Below are 20055 nucleotides of genomic sequence, written 5' to 3'. Positions count from 1 at the left end.
AGACAGACTTACCTCACACACAGGACAGAGACAGACTTACCTCACACAGGACAGAGACAGACTTACCTCACACACAGGACAGAGACAGACTTACCTCACACACAGGACAGAGACAGACTTACCTCACACACAGGACAGAGACAGACTTACCTCACACACAGGACAGAGACAGACTTACCTCACACACAGGACAGAGACAGACTTACCTCACACACAGGACAGAGACAGACTTACCTCACACACAGGACAGAGGCAACAAGCAGCTGCAGAGTGAGGGAAGGTAGGGATGATGGATTGATTCACTGATTGACTCTGATGTCTGATTTGATGTCTGATGTCTGAGATCAAAACAGACAGGGAACCAGAAGAGGCAACACTGTCATTATAAATGATTATAAAGAGAAAAATGTGTCTTTTGAATCATCCTTTAGTTTTTTTGATATTTCCATAAATGAGAAACTCTCATGCTAAAGTAGTGGAACGTTTAAGTGCCAGATAGTGTCAGGGCTCCTTTTAGGGGGTCCCCAGCAGTGTTGGGGAGCAACTAGTTACTAAGTAACTGTAACTTAACTACTTCTTGCAGTAACTAGTAATCTAACTAATTAGTAGCTGTAACTAATTACCAATTTTCAGTAACTTGCCCAACACTGGTCCCCAGTAAAACAAGGAATGGATAGACAGTTTCATTTCATTGTTGTCCTCATTTATTAAAAGTTAGCACCAAGAAGGAAGGACTTGTCTGAGCAGATGTTTCAATAATAACAATAATAATTGATTTTATAGCACCTTTCTAGACTTTCACTCCCCACTTACAGCGTATACACTACACTAGACAGACAGCAAAAATAGACTGACTGGCTCATAGACGGTCTGTGGTCTAAAGTGGTTCATTTTGACTGGAAGACACTCATATCTTGCTCCAATATGCTGTAGTCATAGCTGTGGGTATTTCACTTTTGCATTTAAAATGTGGGCTCAGCTTTTTCTCTCCATAACACAATCATGTCAGCAAACCAGAGTTACTTTCACTTTAATCCTGGTGGCCGCTGTGAAGGCCAGGCTGGTAGTAGCGCATGTGCATGACTGTATGAATTATTTATACACATTATAAATTGCTCACAGCGACAGCATCATCACTGTAAAGCGTGGCATTATGAATGACAGCTAAGCAGAGGTCCTTTTTTTCCATTCAGGCGATGCACAGCCATACTATCTGAGGGGGTCCTGAACGCCACACGTGGTGCCCAGTAGCAGCTGTAACCATGGCGGACCTACAGATGAAACTTCTCCGGAAGAAAATTCAGAAAAGAAATGATAAGAACAAAGAGCGCAAACTGATGAAGGGCCACAGACAAGACGAAGAGACTGGTGAGTGTTACAGCAAATAAAACATACTCTGTTATCGCTGCCTTTCTCAAACGCGACTTCTAAATCCTCCACATGCTAACGTTAGCTAACGCTAGCTAGCTAATCGCAGCACGCTTTATTTTTGCTATTTGATCATAAGCTAAATGTTCGATCTTTGGATGAAACATGCAGACGTAGCTAACATTACTGTTATGTCATGCACAATCGACTGGTTAGGATAACCAATATCTGACATGATCAATAACGTTATACAGTGACGTTGACGTTATCAGTCACAGTTACTGTCCGATTAGCCCCATTATGGCTCTCATCCCCGTCTCCGACGTCCGATCGCAGATCCCAAAGATATAATAATCTCCCTACGGAAGCCAGTGATATAGGCGGAGCTGTTAAAATGATATTCCTGTGTGAAACAACCGTTTAATAGCAGTCTTTCCGCAGGCTGTGCCGAATTTAGGAGAGGAGAAGCGTCCCAGTGCCGACAGGAACCTTGGGAGTTTGAGTATTTCATGACATGTTTTGCTTCCCAGGTGCGCTCAATTTGACCACTGTGCTGCTGTATCCCTGTGTCTGCAATGTTGTTTTCTTGCCACATGCAAGCGGCGTACCATGATAGTTAGGTCAAACACACCTGACCCTGCTTTAAATTCGGTACAGGCTGTCGAAAGACACAGCTGACATTTGCACATTTCTGTTTCACGCAGGCATATAAGTTTAACAGCCCCGCCAATATTACAGGCTTCTGTAGGGGGATAATTATGTGTTTGGATCTGCATCAGACATCGGACGGGTAGGAGAGCGTTTTAAACTCTCAACCCCCCCAATTTCCTTATGGGATGCTGTGTGACCCTGATTCAGTGGATCACGGAGAACAGGGGAAATATGGGGCTACTGTCCGATAGCGTTAAGTCAATGTTATGGTTAGCTAACGTTACCTTACTGCCTTCACAGCTCTGTGTTGGCTCATAAACGTTAGTCGACATTTTAAACTTTTTAAAGTCCAGCCCCAGTACGTTCCATCGCCTCTCGCTCTGGGACTCGGTCGCATAACGTTTGTATAGGAAATGTGAGGTACCAAGTGATTTAAAACGCTTTTTTACCCGTCTCCGACGTCCAATCGCAGATCCGAAGATATAATATTCTCCTCACGGAAGCCAGTAGTATGGTCATTGGTCGGCGGTGTTAAAATGATATTCGACGGTTGAAACAACCGTTTAAAAGCAGTGTTTTGACAGCCTGTGCAGAATTTAGGAGACGAGAGGCGTCCCAGTGCCGACAGGAACCTTGGGAGTTTGAGTATTTCATGTTTGCTTGCCGTGTACAAGCGGTGCAGCATCATAGTAATATCAAACACACCCTGCTTTTGTTTGAAAAAGGTCAGAGACCGAAACGTCACAATAAACAGTCTTTATTGCAAGTTTGGACAGTGTGCGGGACTCTCTTTTTACAACCACTTGGGTTGGTACCTACAATTTCCTATATTACTAACGTTATGTGATGCTGTCGCGGAGCCATTCTTGGCGATGCCAACGAGGAACATATGGGGCTAGTTAAAGTCTTGCTTTTTCTTAGAGCTGGTATTTATCCTATTGTCATTGTTATCTTATTTAACGTTGGCTAACCTTACTCCTTGTACTGTCTCTCCCACTAGCTTGCTAACTGTTACACCTTTTTTTAACATATTTTCTTAGTTTGTCTGTATATTGTCTCATATTGTAACCATACGACTACTCTTGTCACCGACCTGGCAAATTAGCCAATGATGCGTTTCATTGTGATTCCTCTCCCGGTAGAACCACACAAGCTGGTAGAGGAGTGTTGTGAGGAAACGGCAGACGCCAAGCCCAAGAAGCAACAGAAGAAGCAGGAGGACGTCCCGGTGGAAGAAGCAGCCACAGAAGAAACTCCTTTGAAGAAGAAGAAAAGGAAGCTCGCCAGCGCTGCTGAATCACCAGGTAACGGTTTGTGTTTGGTTTGGAGTCCGCAGAGTTTGCCAGATTAGAATCGACAAACAACATGTTTGTGGTATTTCATGTGAATGTAATCCTCTTTCTAGGGGGGAAGAAGAACAAAACACAGAATGAAGCAGAGGAAGAAGCAGAGGCAGTAGATGTGGCAGAAGATGCTGAACAGACCGCTGGCAGTCCAGAGGCAGCTGGGGACGAGGAAGAGGATGATGAGATGGAGGATGAAGAGGAGGATGATGATGATGAGGGCGAGGAGGACGACGAGGAGGAATCTAGAGATGGAGAAAAAGAAGCGGATGATGAAGAGGAGGATGGACCTGAATTACCAACTGGCTTGACAGGTATTGAACAGCTAAGCTAAACGTCTATTTGGCTACTTAGTAGAAAGGCAAATCTTAAAGGGGTAGTTTGTTTTGTTTTGAAGTGGGGTCCTATGAGGTACTCGCATACAGTCAGTGTACTGGGTAAAGCACTCTGGACGCACCGAGATAGGAGAACTGCACTCCAGCCGCGGCAGGCACAGAGAGCTGTCTGCTGAGTGTGGGGCCATGAGCAAAAACGTAAAAAAGCAACAGAAAAAATACATATATATATATTTAGAACACGGCTCTCTTGAATACTCGATTCTGATTGGTCAATCAACAATATTCACCGGTCATTATTTCTCGACAACCGACCGCTGCTCTGCCACACCTGGATTAATCAGTTGATAAGAGCCTTTTGTCAGCAAGCCACTACTAATTAGGCCAACCAGTTGCAGCTGTGGTGTCTTGTGTGCCAATTACGAATGAAACCGCTTTGTCGTTGAAAACGCTATTAAAAAATATATTTGAATAATTATTTTTGTCAGATTATTGAATGATTTAGTTGTAGGCCGTGTTCTAAGCGGGATAATGTATATTGAGGCGGTGATTACTGGGAAATAATGACCTTCAGCTGAACGATTAAGCCCTCCGCTACGCGTCGGGCTCAATCCACCTGTCGGTCATTATTTCCCCCGTAATCACCGCCTCAATATACATTATCCCTTACATATATATATATATATATATATATATATATATATATATATATATATATATATATATATATATATATATATAAATGAGAGAGAGAGAAATGGCTTAATCAATTAATCGGTCATTAACGTGGCTGACGATCAGTTAAAGTAGTGAAGGGGGACTTTTAACTGGTTATGAAACACCAGTTATATATATATATATACTGCTTCACAGTAGCAAGCGGACCACTTCCGGGTAGGACAAATTATTGTACAATTATTATTGTACAAGTTATTCTATATCTATATATATATATCTATATATATATATATATATATATATATATATATATATATATATATATATAGAAAGTAGGGCTGTGCCGATTCACTTATCTCCCGATTCGATACTATCACGATACTTTGGTGCCGATTCGATATATATTGCGATTCACGATTATTGCGATTCTACGATTATTGCGATTCGATATTACGATTTATTGCGATTTTTGTTTATTTTTTTCTTTTATTTTTTCAGTTTGTTTGCTTTTTTACACTAGATTAGAACATGGGAAAAGTTGAATCATACACTAGAGACTGTATATTATATATCATGAGTAGGGCTGGGCGATATAGTTAAAAACAGGGGCGGACTGGGATCATAATTCAGGCCGGGCATTAGATACCAAGCAGGCCAGGCCGATATGGGCCAACGCGCGTGAAATTTGGGCCGTTTGAAGCCAGATTTGGGTCCAATTTTACAATGAGATGCACCCACTTTAACCCTGAAGTGTAATTATTACTTCAGACTAACTAATAAAGTAATAAAACCACTAGTAAACCAGTAGGCGGCGCCTGGCCTGCTGTTCAGTGAGTGGCCTGACTGCAAGCACCCAAAAAAAAAAAAAAAAAAAAAAAAAATTTTTTAATTTGCGATTATCGATTCTGGAATAAAAGATCGATCCAAAAAATCGTGACATTAAAAATCGCGATACTTAGGTGAATCGATTTTTTCCCCCACCCCTAATAGAAAGAGAGATCAGATGTACCAGAGCATAGGAGCAGATTTCAGCCACTTTGAAAATGTCTTATTTTGCCTTTATGTGTTGCCCGTTCAGTGTTTCCATAGTGAATGGGGTGTCAACTAAGGCATACATTGACTGTTGTGGTTTGTGTTTGTGTTTGGGAGGAGTCGTCAGTGATTCACCCCATCAGCACCTGCAAGGACATAGTGTCGGTTTCCAGACGTTTGGTGAGCAGCGCCACCTAACCACCAAATGTCTGGAAATTTACTGTTCCAAATCTGGTTCAGAGCCCGGCGAGAACGGCCGGCAGCAGACACGCCTACATTTATTATTAGAATTTTATTTGGTAGCGGCAATGCAATGTTTCATAGTTCCAATATAGAGCAAGACACTGATGTGCTGCAAAGAGAGTTTATACCTGTTGTTTATTTTACAATAATTTGTCCTACCCGCAAGTGGTCCGCTTGCCACTGTGAAGCGATGTGAAGTCAGCAGGCTCTGTAACGTTGGCCTCGGGAGTCGGGCTTATCGCTGGGGGAAAGACCTCTAGCCGCCGGGGCCGGATGAAACACGTCCTATTAACAGGTTATGTTTGTTTCTAGGTGATTAATATGTTTCTCCGCAAACGCGGCGATGTTTTGCGAGACACCGGTTCCGCATGAGCGTCACTGCCCCCAGAAAGCAGACCCGCCCACAACACTCATGATTGGTTTTCCGATGCAAGGCTTCCAACAGCGCCACCTAACGTTATGAAAAGATTGAAATAGTAATATTCTCAGTCTTACAGTAGTGAAACGGATTAAGACTGAGAGCTGAGTCTAGCAAGGACATGCTACTTTTGAGATCGCTGAATTAGTGAGGAATATTTTCATTCATACATTTAATTGTGACTAGTTTCCCCACGGTTGCTTCTCTTGCGCTCCTAAGGCAAAGACGGGCGTTCTTTACATACAGGCATGCTTCATCGGTTTCCAAGTGGGATCTGCTGTCAGAAAATAACTTCTTCCTATTATTCCTATCCATTTTTAACAATTGACTCCTCATCATCTCAGGGGCGTTTGAGGACACCTCGTTCGCCTCTCTTGCTGAGTTGGTGAGTGAGAGCACGCTGAGGGGAGTGAAGGAGATGGGCTTCGACCACATGACCGAGATCCAGCACAAAAGCATCCGTCCGCTGCTGGAGGGAAGGTCAGTCACACATTCTCCTGCTTTGGTTGCAGCTGAGCCCATTGATACCTGATGCAGCATTTGTGTGTGTATCCCTTTAAGACCGTGAACCGCGTATGACGCAGTTCGTGGTCTTAAAGGGATACACACACAAATGAGGGATATTACACGCAAATGCTGCATCAGGTATCAATGGGTTAAGAGTTAAACTCCCATAGACTTTTTCTTTCTTTCTTTCTTAATCTTTTGGCAGCTGATCCATGCGGCCAGTGAATTTGCTTTAAAGGAACACTCCGCCCATTTTCAACCAGCTTTGTATCATTAGAACATCAGTAGTATATCAGACAACTGTAAACTGTTTTGAAGTCTGTCGTTTAATTTGACAGTTATTGAGTGTTAAAGTGTGGACCAGTGACATCACTGGTCCACACTAACTCAAATTAATAACTCATTAACTCAAATCAACTCTCAATAACTGTCAAACTATTCATCATTCATCTAGTTTGACAGTTATTGAGAGTTGATTTGAGTTAATGAGTTATTAATTTGAGTTAGTGTGGACCAGTGATGTCACTGGTCCACACTAACTCAAAGGGTTAGGGTCAACTCAAATGGGCGGAGTGTTCCTTTAAGACATTGCAATATGAAGAGATGTTTAGAAAACACATCAATACAGTTATCGGTCAGATTGGCAGCAGAATCAAAGTCTCTTGACAAAACGCCTCGATGACGTCCAATAAGCAGCCCCTTGTGGCGGTGTGGATAATGGCGCTGTGTCTCTTGATTGGTTTGCTCTCTGTAGGGACGTCCTGGCTGCTGCTAAGACAGGAAGTGGCAAAACCTTGGCCTTCCTCATCCCCTCCATAGAGCTCATCTACAAACTCAAGTTCATGCCCCGGAACGGTAAGACTTGGGCTGATTTGTTCAAATGAATTGGCGCCTTGCCCATCATTGCGCTTCATAAAAAGTGACTTGTGTGTCCCGACTGTAATTTGCTACCTCTCCTGCCCCTCCCAGGCACGGGCGTAGTGATCCTTTCCCCCACGCGCGAGTTGGCGATGCAGACGTACGGCGTGATGAAGGAGCTGATGACGCACCACGTGCACACCTACGGCCTGATCATGGGAGGCAGCAACCGCTCGGCGGAGGCCCAGAGACTCGCCAACGGCGTCAACATCCTGGTGGCCACGCCCGGCCGACTGCTCGACCACCTGCAGGTCAGCCGCCGCCATTCCTCCCCAACACCTTTTCCACGGGCACTCGTTTTGATTCCCAAACCAATACAAGCACAGGCTACTTGATTCACTAGATTAGTTGATAAGAATATTGATCCAGTTGAAACAGTTCAGTCGTCCATGCTGCCTAGAATTGACCCATTTAGGTGCCGTGCCCACAGGATGTGTGTATTTAAGAAGCCAGCGCCTTTCTGCAATTCATTCTCTATGGTAAGGACACGGCCGAAAGCTCTCCTCTTTCAAGGAGCGCACCTGGCGTTTAAGCGCTCTTGGCGGCTAGTGTTTTTGGCGGAGCGCTCTGGGCGTCTCAAGCTGAGAAAGGTTTTTGGAGGAAAAGCGTGCTGCTCATCAGTCACTCCTATAATCTGGCTTTCATGTTTCCAGTGCGAACAATGAACCACATCAAACAGATGAAACCAGCTGGCTACCGTCCGTGTGATCGTTGCGTCCTGAACTGTACTGCACGCGACTGCAGGGAAAAACAAAACACACAAAAAACGCTCCATGCGCTGTGTTTTGTGCACATTGGAAGCGCTCTCGACGTGATTTCCAAAGCGTTCTTATGTGAAATACATGTCCTGTGTGTGCACGGCACCTTAACACATTGAGTGCCAAGGACGTCTGTGGACGTCCTAAAAAAAAGTAACGAGGAGTGCCAAGGACGTCTGTGGACGTCCTAAAATCATAATTCATATTATTCCATAATTCTGCTGTTTAAGGTCGTACCTAGCCAGTGAGCATGAATCCCTTCAAGGGATCACACGGCGCCACCTTAAACATCGTCACAGGAGCTGCTCCACCCACCTCAGATCCTTTACTTTGTACAGGAGACAGCGGAGAAAGCCGTGATCAAAGTGGAAACCGATGCATGCTTTCTGCCAGAGCCGTATATATTGCTCTGTCTACAGCGGACAGTGGGCTCGGCTGCATCCGCGCTCACAACTGAGCTCTTATGCTTCTATCTATCTCCACACGATTTCCTAGAAAGCCAGCATCCGAAGCCGAACGGCCAAGCCTTTTCGTTCAGTCGCGTTTGCCAGCGCGCATCATTTCCTTGATGGGCGCTGGGATCTGTCCGGGGCAAAAACGGAGTCGAGAAAACAAACTCTGTGCGTGTGGGGAGGAGCCCGCAGCTCAGAGGTGGAGAGGGGGGGGGGAGAGGGGTGTGTGGCACACAGGCTGCACAGAAACCACACCACACGCCACCACATCAGAAAACACCAGCCAGAGTCAGTGAATGTGCTCGAAATTAGAGTGCAAAAGGTATTCATAAAAGGGACTATATCTTGGAAAGTAAAAAAAAACGACAGAAAACCCTTGAAAGTGCACTTTTTTGAGAGGCTGTCATTTCATAATGGAACTGTCTAGAAACAAAATTTCTTCTTTGGAAGAAGCAGGAGTGTTCAATGTTTCATTAAAGTCCAGCCCCGTTAATATAGCCATAATAGAAAAAATTCTATAGCTGTTTTCAACTGAATGGAAGTGAATCTGGCACAGGCTCCAGACAATTTTACTGAAGCGCTGTGGCACTCAATGTGTTAAGCAGTTGCAGGGTCATGTGCCTCCATTGAATTGATTTGTTAATGGTTCAGTTTATGCACTGAGCATCGTCTAACAATCCACACTGAGTGAGTTCTAATAGACAACTCGGACCGCCGTAAGTTTCAACACGGAAGTTTCACGCTGCACCTCCCGCTTGGGGGGGGGGGGAAACCAAACTGTTGCTATAGCAACCCGCGTTAGCATGGTAGCTACCTACTAGTGAACAATGCTAACCGAACATGCTGAATGCTGAATTTCACACAGAGCGAAACACAAGATGACACAAACCCATATGAAACTTTAACATTACATAATTAAGACCCCAAATTGTGTGTTAAAACGTCAACAAACGTCTTTATAATAATTCTGTGATTGACATTAACGATGCAAGTTGCCATTTTGATGTGGCTGTGACGTCAACTCGGAGAAACCGGAGCTCCGGATGATACCCGAATTTCCGAGCTGTAATTCCGGCCTGAACGACCGTTCAATTCACTTTTTACAGGTCGGAACGCATTTTTCCCGGCGGTCCGAGTTGTCTTGAACGGGGTATAAATGGCAGGAACAAACAGAAAATATTCCACCAAACTTATGTTTGGTGGAATATTTTCTGTAACATTACATTTTTATTACATTTTTACATTATTACATTTTTACATTTTTATTACATTTTTATTACATTTTTATACATTACATTTTTCTGTAACATTACATTACATTACATTCTGTAATATTTTCTGCAAGAGGATAGGAATTCAAGTATCAATTCATTGAAGTATCAAGATGGCTTCAATCGCTGATTTGAATTCTTGAGAAGTGAGCAGCGCAGTTTGTTTTGTGGGCGGGGCTTCTCTACCCAGAGAGGAGCATTCTAATCGCTGCCTGTTTTGTCCTGCCTTCAGAACACCCCCGGGTTCATGTTCAAGAACCTGCAGTGTCTGATTATTGACGAGGCCGACCGCATCCTGGAGGTGGGCTTCGAGGAGGAACTGAAGCAGATCATCAAACTGCTGCCCAGTACGTATCTGCACTGCTGTCAAAACCACTTTATTCTGTCAAAACCACTTTATTCTGTGACTCAATTAATGGAGTTTTTATTTTTGGTCAAGTTTAAACTAAAGTCGTCACTCAAACCTCTAACCCACTGGTACACAACCTTGCCAGGAGCCACACATTGTCCCTTTCCTCCCTTTATTTTTTTTTATAATTTTTTATTTATTGATTTTTATTTTATTGATTGATTGATTGATTGTTTTATTTATTTTTTATCTGTGTGGCAGCCTGGGGGAATCCTTCATGTGTCACTGCTACACATTGTTGATAATGAGCCAAAGAAAAGGTCGAAAACAAGTTTTGCAGAGATTTTTGAAATTTTGACTGATTTGGTAACTTTCGTCTCCGTAGTACATCATGGCGAATAATTATTTTGAATTAAAAAAATGGGAATGCCACTGTAGAAAATAATTTTTAAAAGCCATTTTTCTCATGTTTGACTTTTAGACACACAACAGACTAAAATACTTGTAACTTTTGATCTGAGAGAGTTATCTCAGTCATTCAAAAAGTCATAGGGGAGAGTTATAGTGTAATTTATGGAAATATAAAAAAAAAAATCTAAATCTCACATTTTCACCATGTGAAGGGTTTCGGCAGGCCACCACACATTTATTTATTTGAAGTAGGACTTAAAAGAGCCATAACCAGCTATAAAGGAGCCACATGTGGCTCTAGAGCCTCAGGTTGAGTATCACTGCTCTAACCCGACCTGCCCTCGCTAAACCAGTGTTGAATGTTTCTGTCCTTGTTCGTCAGAGAAGAGACAGACGATGCTGTTTTCGGCCACTCAGACCCGTAAGGTGGAGGACTTGGCTCGTATCTCGCTGAAGAAGGAGCCGCTTTACGTTGGGGTGGACGACAACAAGGACAACGCCACTGTTGACGGCCTGGAGCAGGTACTGCCAACAACAACATCTCTGCTGTATCAACACTTGGCTTGTGATAAATGTACTCAGTGCTTTGTCTTGATGGAGGCTATCTATCTATCTATCTATCCTGTCTGCCTATCAAAACAATACAGTTGGCTTTCTAACTTCAAATCAATGCATCAATCATTTTTTGTTAAACTCTCCGATAGCGAGTCCGCAATCGATGCAGACTCGGAACGTCGGCTAGCAGGAAGCGCACCTGCAACAAGAAGCCGGAGGAAACGCCTGAGAAATGTCAAGTTCCACCTAACTACTTTGTCGAGTATTTTACAGTGTGCACACCTTTGTTTTCCTCACGCTGACATCACAGCCTCAAACAAAACCACAGGACGTGTGGCGGCAAGGCGGTCGCCAGGCGCACAGAAGGCGGCCGCTCCCGAAAAACGCTGCAACCGGAGTTTTCTTTCTTCATAGCGGAGAACTTTGAAAAGTTGCGAAATGTTAAACTTTTTTTAGAAAAGCGCCGGGTGACGTGAACCGCTTTTTCCAGCTGACCAGTTGCAAAGACGGAGACGCCCTTTCCCAAACCGTCCATACAACAACAATATGGAGAAAGTCAAAGTGCCCCGGCGGTGGAGAAATGAAGTGGGACGTAGTCAGTGAATTTATGTTACCGTAACAGTGATTTTAAAGGCAGCATGGATTATACTGGACATGTATTGGAAATATCTGGTGATGTGTTGGAAATATCTGGTGACGTATTGGAAATATCTGGTGATGTTAAAGCAGCTACGAGCAACTTTTTCGATTGTTATTAAACAGTATAAATTTAATATCAATGCATCACATCTTACCTCTAATAGTCGACGAGGCCAACGCAGAGTAGTCTCGCTTGAACCCCGAGTGAATCGGCCAGTGTTAGTCTGTCTGTAGCCAGGGCAGATCAGGAAGTGAAATGAAACGGTTTGCAGCAGCCACTTCGGCCATAACCACAAAATAACTTCCAAAAAACCTGTTCGAATATAACGAGAGATGTTCCCGAGAGTATGCGTGACGTTCACAATGTTTATGCTGCGTTGCTAGGCAGCGCGAATGGCGTAGGCAGGCAGCTGCGTTTCACTTCCGCGTTTCACTTCCGGGTTACCCGGTCCGGTCTCTCTAGAGAGCCCCCTGTTGACGCGAGTTTAGACAGACATAGACTTAATAATCACCTAAGGGAGCAATCTCAGATACACACGGCTTTGGTCTCAGCTACTATTATAGGTAAGCTGTGATGCATCAATATTGTAATTATACTGTTTAATAACAATCGAAAAAGTTGCTCGTAGCTGCTTTAAGCCTCTGGTGCTGTTCCACAACACTGTATTGTCTGCTAGAAGTGCTAACCAGCTGACCAGAAAGTGATTTGAGGTGGGATTCCTCTGTTCCTGCAGGGTTATGTGGTGTGTCCCTCAGAGAAGCGCTTCCTGCTGCTCTTCACCTTCCTGAAGAAGAACCGCAAGAAGAAGCTGATGGTCTTCTTCTCCTCCTGCATGTCGGTCAAATTCCACTACGAGCTGCTCAACTACATCGACCTGCCCGTCCTGGCCATCCATGTAAGACGTGTGCCTCATCAGGCGTGGAGTCCATATGGCTTTTACAGATGCCGCAGGCAAAGCCGATGCCAGCAGTTGTGTAAAACGCGTTTCTTTATATTTCATCCCCCAGGGGAAGCAGAAGCAGACCAAGCGTACCACCACCTTCTTCCAGTTCTGCAACGCCGACTCGGGCATCCTGCTGTGTACGGACGTGGCGGCCCGCGGCCTGGACATCCCCGAGGTGGACTGGATCGTCCAGTATGATCCCCCGGATGACCCCAAGGTGCCCCGTCCTTTTTCATTTGGACCGAATGCCTTGAAACACTTGAATGTTGCTGTGATTTGAGAACCTGTGAGGAGACCTGGAGACCAGGAGAGTGGGCTGCAGAACGGCGCTGATGTCAGTTTGTTCTCATGTCCACTAGGAGTACATCCACAGGGTGGGCAGGACGGCGCGAGGCATCAACGGCCGAGGCCACGCCCTCCTGATCCTCCGGCCTGAAGAACTTGGCTTCTTACGCTTCCTCAAACAGGCCAAGGTAACCAGCTGAAACGTTCTGCTGCTTCCTGCTGTAACTATGTAGACAACACAGAGGAGCGGGCCGACTCGCAATGCTGCTGGTGTGTCTTTATACCTTTTTTAGCATTGCATTTAAGGGGAAATCCATCCTCTGATACTCTTAACACTAGCTGTGTTTCCATTACAGTTTTTCCTCAAAATAATTTTGACAAAGTACAAACGACAACGCGAGACTCATTCATTCTTCGTCTCGGATTAGCGGTCCCTTATTCCATCGCAAGCTCGGCTAAAATACCTGCAAGCGACACACACCTTATCAATCACAATAAAACTGTACCCACCTCAGACGCAATGTTGTCATCCAAGAGTTGGGTGCCATGGTATTTCCCAATATTGCGTACTTTCAAATACCGAGCCCTTGTTCACATGCCGGAGCAGATGCTCAAAATTGTAAACGGTGCTGTACACCCAACCAACCACTGAGCACCCAAGCGATACATCCGGCACTGTGGAGCAGTTGAAATGACACAATATTTGGGAATACCACGGCGCCCAAATCTTGGATAGCAACATTGCGTCGGAGGTGGGTACAGTTTTATTGTGATTGATAAGGTGTGTGTGTCGCTTGCAGCCATTTTAGCCAAGCTTGCAGTGGAATAAGGGGTCGTTAATCCGAGTTGAAGAATGAATGCTGAGTCTCGTGTTGAGGCTAGGTGGGAATCTACTAGTTGGGGATGAGTGTGTAGTGCCCCCCCCCCCCCCCCCCCCCCCAGTTAGCCCCGCCTCCCTGTGTTTATATTTTGTCCAACAAACCTGATGTTGATGCTGACTGTAGATATTTGTCAAACTAACACCCATGATTGTCTTTGTGTGGGACTTTCCTCCATTTACACGGGTCTCATTTTGTCCAGGTTCCATTGAGTGAGTTTGACTTTTCCTGGAGTAAAATCTCCGATATCCAGTCCCAGGTAAGACACGTCTCGACTCAGTGATGCATGTTAGGCGCCATGAGTTTTAGGATATCTTGTATTGCTAGTCGGGTGAAAATAGTTGTCCTCTAATCTAAAATCTCTCTTGTGTTCCTCAGCTGGAGAAGCTGATTGAAAAGAACTATTACCTGCACAAGTCCGCCCAGGAGGCCTACAAGTCGTACGTGAGGGCTTACGACTCGCACTCGCTCAAACAGATCTACAGCGTCAACACGCTCAACCTCCCCATGGTGGCGATCTCCTTCGGGTTCAAGGTCCCCCCTTACGTCGACCTCAGTATCCTTTTCTGTGGTTCTACGGACCATAGTGAACACTGTAATAGTTCTGTGTCTGAAGCTCCAGGATGAACTCTGGAATACAGAAAGCAGTAGAGCTAAATGGAAATCCATCCAACCATCTTCACCCACCCCCTTGGGTCCAGGGTCTAAAATGTAACGTTTTTGTCCACCGGCTAAATGGCTGGTGAATGTTCTCATTTTACCTGCCACTCAATAGATTTCCATTGTTTATTTTTGGCTGGTGAGTGAAGCAAATCTACCAGCTGGTTGCAAATTTGACCAGCATTTGGCTCATGCTAATTTTGCGCCCTGGTTGGGTCGCAGGGAAATGTATGTCCCCCCCCCCCCAAAAGCTGAAGTCACATAAAATCACATGCCTTTGTGTTCACAGGCAACTTTCATCCCCCCATCTGTTCATTTGTTTAGACCAGGGGCTTTCAAAGTGTGGCAGAGTGACATGTAGACAGGCGCGCCCCCCCAAAAATAAATACAAATATATTTATATATGCAAATATATATATTTATATATGCATATATATATACACTACTGTTGCGCTCAGGCATAAAAATGAGTTGTAAAAATGTTGTAAACATTTTTATCTTTATTTTTTAAGATTGTAAACCATCTTTATCCTTCTTGTTTCAAACATCATCACTGTGCACCCCCCGTGGAGAGTGAGACAGCTGCTTTTCATAGCTGTCTCACCCATTGTGCGTAAATGTAAATGTGTGTAAAATGCGCGCTCTCGGCAATATCTGCGAACCATAGCATTGCTTTTCATATCAATGTCTCAACACTGCGTAAATCCTTTGCATGTGCTCTTGGCAAATAATCGGATGCATTTTGTCCCCTCATTTTGCTCAGTCACCCCCTCCTTTAATGGGAACAACGAGTCTGCGTCTTTGATGCGCATAATATACGAGCGATGGACACACTGTGCAAAGGAATAAACGCACCTCATCCTCTACCTGCAGTCTTGACCGCTACTTGCTTTTAATCCTGCCGAATGCACTGACACAGGTACTGTATGTGGAGCTGAAGGGGATGAGGACTTTTATAGCCTTTTTTGGAGAGGTGGGGCATACACTGTGGGGCTGTGGCAGGGGAGCGTCGTCGGGACCAAACGATGTAAATCCAAGCGATATAAATCCAAGCGATAAATGATCAGGGTCATACTTCTCCGTTTTCTGCTCGCACCAGACGCTGTCTCCTCTCTCATGGGTATTAAATAACTTTTGATTTTGCTCCACCACCACATGCATAGCTGACGTGGAGGCTGGGTTTACCCAGGCTAGACGTTAGCTACCAGTTTATTTTTTCCCTCCCTTTTCTGTTCCCCCCCCGCCCCATGCCTCCCCTGAAGCTCTCTCGCGCCCCCCCCCCAGTTTGAAATCCGCTGGTTTAGACCGTTCGCAAACATCATAAAGCCTCAGCATCACATTTCATTTTTGTGGCTTTAAATGGTAATGAGCGTCTAAAATGTCTCTCCTGTAACGACAAACGGTCTTCCCCTTTAAAACGCCACTAATCATCGAACACAGTTATAGTTGCTGTCTTGCGTTGGATTTGTTTGAGAGAAACCAGCATGGCTCAAAAGCTTTCAGTGTTTTGCCCTTAACCCTCTGCTCCGCCCCCAGACGTCCACAGCAGCAAAGGAGTGAGGATGCAGAAGCGAGGCGGCGGCGGCGGCTTCGGCTACCAGAAATCCAAGAATGCGCACAAGTCCAAGGTGTTCAAGCACGTCAACAAGGGCCGGAGTGACAAGAGGCAGTTCTCCCGCTAAAACCTGCCGCTATACAAGCCAACACGATGGCTTCCTGGACTCCTTTCCCCCTTCCGAGTGCCCATAGAGAGCCAAAGTGAAACGTCACTTCCTGCTTCAGCACTGTACCGGAGATTTCCATCCGCCATTTATTTTCCCATAGACATTTTTTGTAAAATGCTTGTAAAAAATAGTTTGACTTGTTCAAACCAAACGGTTCAGATATAGAAACAGGAGAGGCCGCATAACATTTCACTGGGCCCAAAACGTCAAAGAATTGCGGATTTAAAGTAAATATTTTTTCGATGTTTTGGTCTGAGTGAAATGTTCTATGGTCTCTCCCGATTCTAAATATAGCTGAACCGTTTGGTTTGACCAAGTAAAACTATTTTTTTTTATAAGCATTTTACGAAATGTCTATGGGAAAAATAAATGGCGGATGAAAATCTCTCGTACAGTGCTGAAGCAGGAAGTGACATTTCACTTTGGCTCTCTACAAGCCAACACACACAATGGCTTCCTGGACTCCTTTCCCCTTCCGAGGACTCTTTTCTCATATCAACTTAGTGTAAATAGGGAGCCTGATGTTTCCCTGTGGTTTGACTCTCACATCCTTGAGACTCAGTTTTATTCCTGTCATTTATCTAACAGGTATTTTGTAAATGTCGACACTTTACTGTGGGCTTTCTGTATTAACAATGGCCCCTGCATTCCTGTCGTCTGACTGTCTGCTACCATGGACTTTATGATCAAGAATAATTGTACTTTGCTTAAAAGTAATATTTCACTGCACCTGCCTGGAATATTAAATATATTTACTTCCAACTTGAAAGTATTGAACAATGGGTCATAATGTTTATGTACTAATGTGAGAGTTCCAGCTAACACATTAAGAGTGAACCATGTAACACATTGTTGGTAGCCATCAAGTTTCCTTCAGTTTATTACAATATTTGTACATTCCTGCAGAGTTGAAGGGCTCTTGCACGCATTTTGAAACAAATCAAATAGTTTAGTTAATTACAGAGAAAAACCATTTAGCAGGCATAATAAACATACGAATTTGGGATATTATGTACATAAGATTACAAAGTTAAACACCGCTTCAAGTCGTTACACTGAAAGATATTACAAGCCCCACAGGGTAGAATAACTGAACTATCATTTTTTTAAACAGGAGCATAGTCTGGTGAAAATCTAACTTACGTAATCTTTAATGCTGTAATGCATTAAAGTGATGGTTAAGATTTGCATCAGTGGACGACGTGTGATGGCTCGGATCTCACTTAAAACAGACTGGTATATGAACAGGATAACTGATTCAAAATGTTTCCCATCTTGATTGCCTCTCCACAGGTTTGCACAAGTGTCACAGAGTTGACAGTTTCACTGCTTGACTCTTCACTATCTTCTCTGCACAGACTTAATTAATGAGTTAAATAATGAGTTAAAATCCCTTCTTAATAACATCATTCATCTTTATCAAAAACAGGTGCATGGTCCCCATATCATATTCCCCACACACACAAGATAAATTATAAAGTGCTGTTAAGAGCCTGCGGTGTATGGGTTTGCCATTACAGGGTTTCAATTTGCAATTGGGAAAAGGAAAAAAAACGTTTTCGAGATGCCGATTCTTTTTATCTCCTATGCAACATAATACAAGTTAATTTTGCACATTTTACTTGAGAGAAAAAAACAAGTGGCAATCATTGTCAAGAACTCCTTTAGTCCTTCAACATCTGTTCAGTATTGAGGTCGGCTCTAGTACGCAATACGGTTTGGAAAAACAAATGCAAACAAACGATATGTATGGAAGAAATGTCAAAAAACAGGACGGTGTCCCCTTTTGCTACAGTGATCAAGCACATATTAACCGGATTTTCCCTTTGAAACACTGCATGATGTGGACAACAGACAGGAACAGAAAATGGCCAATTCACTTTTCAAGGCCATTTTTCCCTTTCCCAAAAAGTAAGAAGTGTTCCAAAAATTCACAGGTCGTGTTTTACTCTCATCTCAGTTGGCACTTTAGGTATTGTCCATGAATACACAATATATACACATAATAATAAACCGTCCATAGCCATGTCACAGATGTGCAATGCTGCTTCCAGTGAGCTTCACTTTTAATTTCTTTGCGACCAAACCTTCGGGTTGCGTATTCACTTTAAGCACGTTTGCTCCTCTCGTCTCGTCCAATAGTAATCCTCCATGTTTCCATGGTGATCTTGTAGCGCAGGTTGTTATTGCTCGTGATCTGTGAGGTGGAAAAAAGAGAGAGACGAGGTTAGGCGAGAACAGAGTACGAAGATGGATGCAGAGTGGAGGAGAGGCTAAGCTAAGTGGTTAGTTTGAGGTTTGAAAAATGCGAGCAAGCACAAATATTAACCATTTTCTGCAGAGGAAGACAGAAAAAACGGTGCGAATTAGGGATGTATACGCAGGTAAACACTAGGGATGGGCATTTCTAGCAAAAACACTATTCGAAATTCGCTGGCCAAATTCGAATTTAATTCGAAATTCGAAAAAAAAAAAAAAAAATGTAAAAAAAAAAAAAAAAAATTTTTTTTTTTTTTTTTGTGAGTGAAATGTTGCATTGTCTCCCCTGATTCTAAGTCTACGGCTTTATTAATTAATATAAAAAGCTTCTGCTGTGGATTTTTAGCTCAAACAAGCATTGCACCACTGAAGTAAAGAACATGTTACATGACATTGACATTTTCGAAAATAAAAAACAGTTTTGACAATCATGAGTGGTTCATTAAATATTTAGTAGGCTCAGGTCTGAGTGCCAAAGGGGTGCCAAAGTCACCCCCTCTCCCTCTTCATGGGATTTCATCCGCCATTCATTTTTCCATAAACCTTGCTTAAAATGCTTATAAAAATTGTTTTACTTGCTCAAACCAAGCGATTTGACTATACTTAGAATCAGGGGAGACAATGCAACATTTCACTCAAAAAAAAAAAAAAAAAAAAAAAACTTTTTTTTTTTTTTTCGAATTTCGAATTTCAATAATAAAAGTCGACCTTGATAATAACAACGATTATTCGAAAATTCGAAATTCGATGCCCATCCCTAGTAAACACACATGCACGATATGTTAGGCATGGACCGTAACCCTATATCGCTATATATGTTAGGCGTGGACCGTAACCCTATATCAACCCTATATCCCTATATATGTTAGGCGTGGACCGTAACCCTATATCAACCCTATATCCCTATATATGTTAGGCGTGGACCGTAACCCTATATCCCTATATATGTTAGGCGTGGACCGTAACCCTATATCAACCCTATATCCCTATATATGTTAAGCGTGGACCGTAACCCTATATCAGGGTGACATTTATTAAAATACTGGATATTAGATGATCATTTCATCCATCACTGATATGATGCGGGTTCCGCCCTGATCGCAGCAACAGAAACAACTTATTTGTACATTTCATTCATTTACTTGTTCTTTTTGTGTGAATGAAATCATAAATAGGCCTAATGTATTGCAGAGTTCCCCCATTGAATTGGCGAGGTACCTTAAAGTCGTCAAATTTATAAAAGGTATTCAATTGAACTTGAGTTCACCCGTATGAGTCGAACCAAAGACGATGGGATTCAAGCAAGACGGCCCGACTTTCGGCAGGTCTGAGTCAATGGTTGACCACGCCCATTTAGGAGACTTGCTACCATTTGTT

General features: G+C 43.5%; 2 protein-coding genes across 3 annotated transcripts in view; one reads left to right on the top strand and one right to left on the bottom strand.

The window, feature by feature from the left end:
• The first annotated feature begins 1235 nt into the window (after nt 1-1235).
• ddx18 (DEAD (Asp-Glu-Ala-Asp) box polypeptide 18) lies at nt 1236-17176 on the top strand. The gene is made up of 14 exons (XM_083638915.1): nt 1236-1368; nt 3162-3323; nt 3425-3676; nt 6413-6548; nt 7330-7430; nt 7545-7744; nt 10207-10321; nt 11117-11256; nt 12663-12824; nt 12937-13089; nt 13232-13345; nt 14238-14294; nt 14414-14591; nt 16232-17176. Exons 1-14 carry the CDS (start codon nt 1263-1265, stop codon nt 16375-16377), a joined length of 2022 nt encoding a protein of 673 aa, XP_083495041.1. The 5' UTR covers nt 1236-1262; the 3' UTR covers nt 16378-17176.
• A 120-nt stretch (nt 17177-17296) lies between these two features.
• LOC310778465 (glycerol kinase-like) overlaps nt 17297-20055 on the bottom strand; it is a 36902-nt gene continuing 34143 nt past the window's right edge. For both annotated transcript variants that reach the window (XM_083638900.1, XM_083638901.1), the window contains one exon: nt 17297-18616. Coding sequence is in view for 1 of the 2 variants with exons in the window: in XM_083638901.1 (XP_083495027.1) it covers nt 18603-18616 (14 nt within the window). In the remaining variant the exon portion in view is untranslated. The remainder of the gene's footprint in view (nt 18617-20055) is intronic.

The sequence above is a fragment of the Poromitra crassiceps genome (genome assembly GCF_964638095.1).
Source record: "Poromitra crassiceps genome assembly, chromosome: 6".
Classification (NCBI taxonomy): Eukaryota; Metazoa; Chordata; class Actinopteri; order Beryciformes; family Melamphaidae; genus Poromitra; species Poromitra crassiceps.
The sequence above is the reverse complement of the archived record's forward strand: the minus strand, read 5'-3'. Positions and strand labels throughout refer to the sequence as shown.